This window comes from Monoraphidium neglectum (assembly GCF_000611645.1).
Source record: "Monoraphidium neglectum strain SAG 48.87 unplaced genomic scaffold scaffold00210, whole genome shotgun sequence".
Lineage (NCBI taxonomy): Eukaryota > Viridiplantae > Chlorophyta > Chlorophyceae > Sphaeropleales > Selenastraceae > Monoraphidium > Monoraphidium neglectum.
In genome coordinates this window covers 34,127-36,034 of record NW_014013418.1, presented here as the reverse complement: position 1 = coordinate 36,034, position 1,908 = coordinate 34,127, and the positions used below count along the sequence as shown (strand labels likewise).

Below are 1,908 nucleotides of genomic sequence, written 5' to 3'. Positions count from 1 at the left end.
CGGCCCGGGGGCAGCATGGGGGCGCTGGCGCAGATGGGGGCGCACGTCTTGGCGGAGTTGGTAGCCGAGGGTGGTGCAGGCGGCAGCGGGAGCGGCAGCGCGGTTGCGGGCGCGGGTGTGGGCGCGGGCGCCGCGTCTGGCGCCGCCCCCAGCACGGGCGTGGGAGAGTAACTACAATTTGTGCGTCATGTTGTGTATTGCGGATCGCATGTGAGTGACGCTAGTGCAGTGTGAGGAACTGCTCTCGGTTCAGGAAATGCCAGGCAGGATGTAACCCATAGAAGCAGCCCTGTCAGTGTCCAAACAGCTACGCCAGCACTGCAGCTGTGCGGCGGTGCGCCGTGGGTGAAGCCTGAGCGTAGCGATGGCTGATGGGCAACTAGGGCTTTGCCCCAGTCCTGCTGGCTAGAGGGTGTGCAACCGACACACACAGCGTTCAAAAACATGTTTTTGCATGAGAGTCCTGTTTGCTCGACTCAGGTCCCAGCGGTGCGCCTCCTGACCCTGCTGGGTCGCCTGCGCAGGTCACGGGATTCCCCCTCACTGGAAATATCTCGCGGCGCAAAGCACGGTGGCTCCCAGCGACCCGCCCCGTTGAGGAGTGAGCGAGGTGCCGCAGAATCTAGGCGTTGATAATGGCATCACGTGTTCTGGCGCCAGAATTCAAACACGAGGGCTTCAGCTGGAGGGGAAAGGATTTGCCGAGGCGATCCCAGCCGACTGTTGGGCCCACACCCGCGCTGTTAGCACCTAACCAGCGATGTGATACATACCGTAAGAGTGCTCAAAAACCACTGGTAGCCCGAGGCATCCGAAAAGTGGACCGCGCGCCCGTCAAGCTGGCTCAAAAAGGCCAGACGAACAAGAGTTGTTGACCAAGCCATACGAGCCATACGCCCGTCATACGTTGACAGGCGTTTGTATACTTTTCCACTCCAAAGCACCCCTGCCTAGATCTCGTCAGTGGTGTCCACCCAGCGCGTCCGAGTTGACGCCGCAGCCAACATGGCAGCCTCGCATCCGCTGGTAGCACGGCAACGGGTTGCTCTGCATGCAGCGGGCGCCAGGCCGTTGGTCGTCGCCAGGCCGCGCCTCTGCCAAACACGCGCGAGGTCGCACTGTCCCAACGCCACTCGTGCTGAGCAGCCGTTTCCATGGAACGAAGAGGACTATACGCAGTGAGTGACCGCCGTGTTGCGTGCGGACTGCGGCGACGATACGCGCCACCGCCAGCACCGCTGACGCTCGCCGCGCATGCGTTGGACGGCGCCCCTGCAGGGTCCAATTCATGCCACCGCCCTTTGGCCCCATCCTGATCTCCAAGGAGCCGAAGGACAGCGTGTTCAAGGGTGCGCCTTGGCAGCAGGGCGCCCCGCTGGGCCCCGAGGGTTGGCGCTCGCAGTGTCGCTGCACCAGATTCCCCCCTCACGCTTCCCGCTGCCGCAACTCACCAGCCCGCGATCCAATCAGGCATGTGCATGCGGCCCATCGCCTGACACCCATGATCCGCATGGTCCCACCCGCCGCGGCGCGCGGCGCCCTTGACCGCCCAACCGACGCTGATCTCGCGCACGCCACCACGCCGCATGCGCCGCCGCGCAGCCGTGCTGGTGCTGCAGCGGGTGGGCAACCTCGCAATCACTGAGGATGCCCAGGCTTTGGAGGTCTTCATTTCCGGGGACAGTGCCCTGGGAATCTATGCGCTGCTCAACGGCCAGGCGACCGAGCGGCCCATGGCGCTGGATGTGCTTTGGCAGGTGCGGCGGCGGCTGGTGTTGTTGATGTTTGACCGGCGCGGCGCGCGCGCGTCCTGTCGCGGCCCGTGCCCTTGCGTGGCAGTTTGAAATGTTGAGAGGACTGATCAATAGCAGCCCTGAGCGCTGGGCTGGTGCAGGCGGGGGCGATCGG

At 64.4% G+C, this 1,908-nt stretch overlaps 1 protein-coding gene across 1 annotated transcript; it reads left to right on the top strand.

Moving 5' to 3' along the window:
• Positions 1–187: 187 nt before the first annotated feature.
• Positions 188–1,844, top strand: MNEG_1970 (hypothetical protein; the record flags this gene model as incomplete). Its single annotated transcript, XM_014049562.1, has 3 exons — positions 188–210; positions 1,279–1,388; positions 1,603–1,844. The coding sequence occupies 3 exons, from the start codon at positions 188–190 to the stop codon at positions 1,842–1,844; spliced, it is 375 nt and encodes a 124-aa protein (XP_013905016.1).
• Positions 1,845–1,908: the final 64 nt, after the last annotated feature.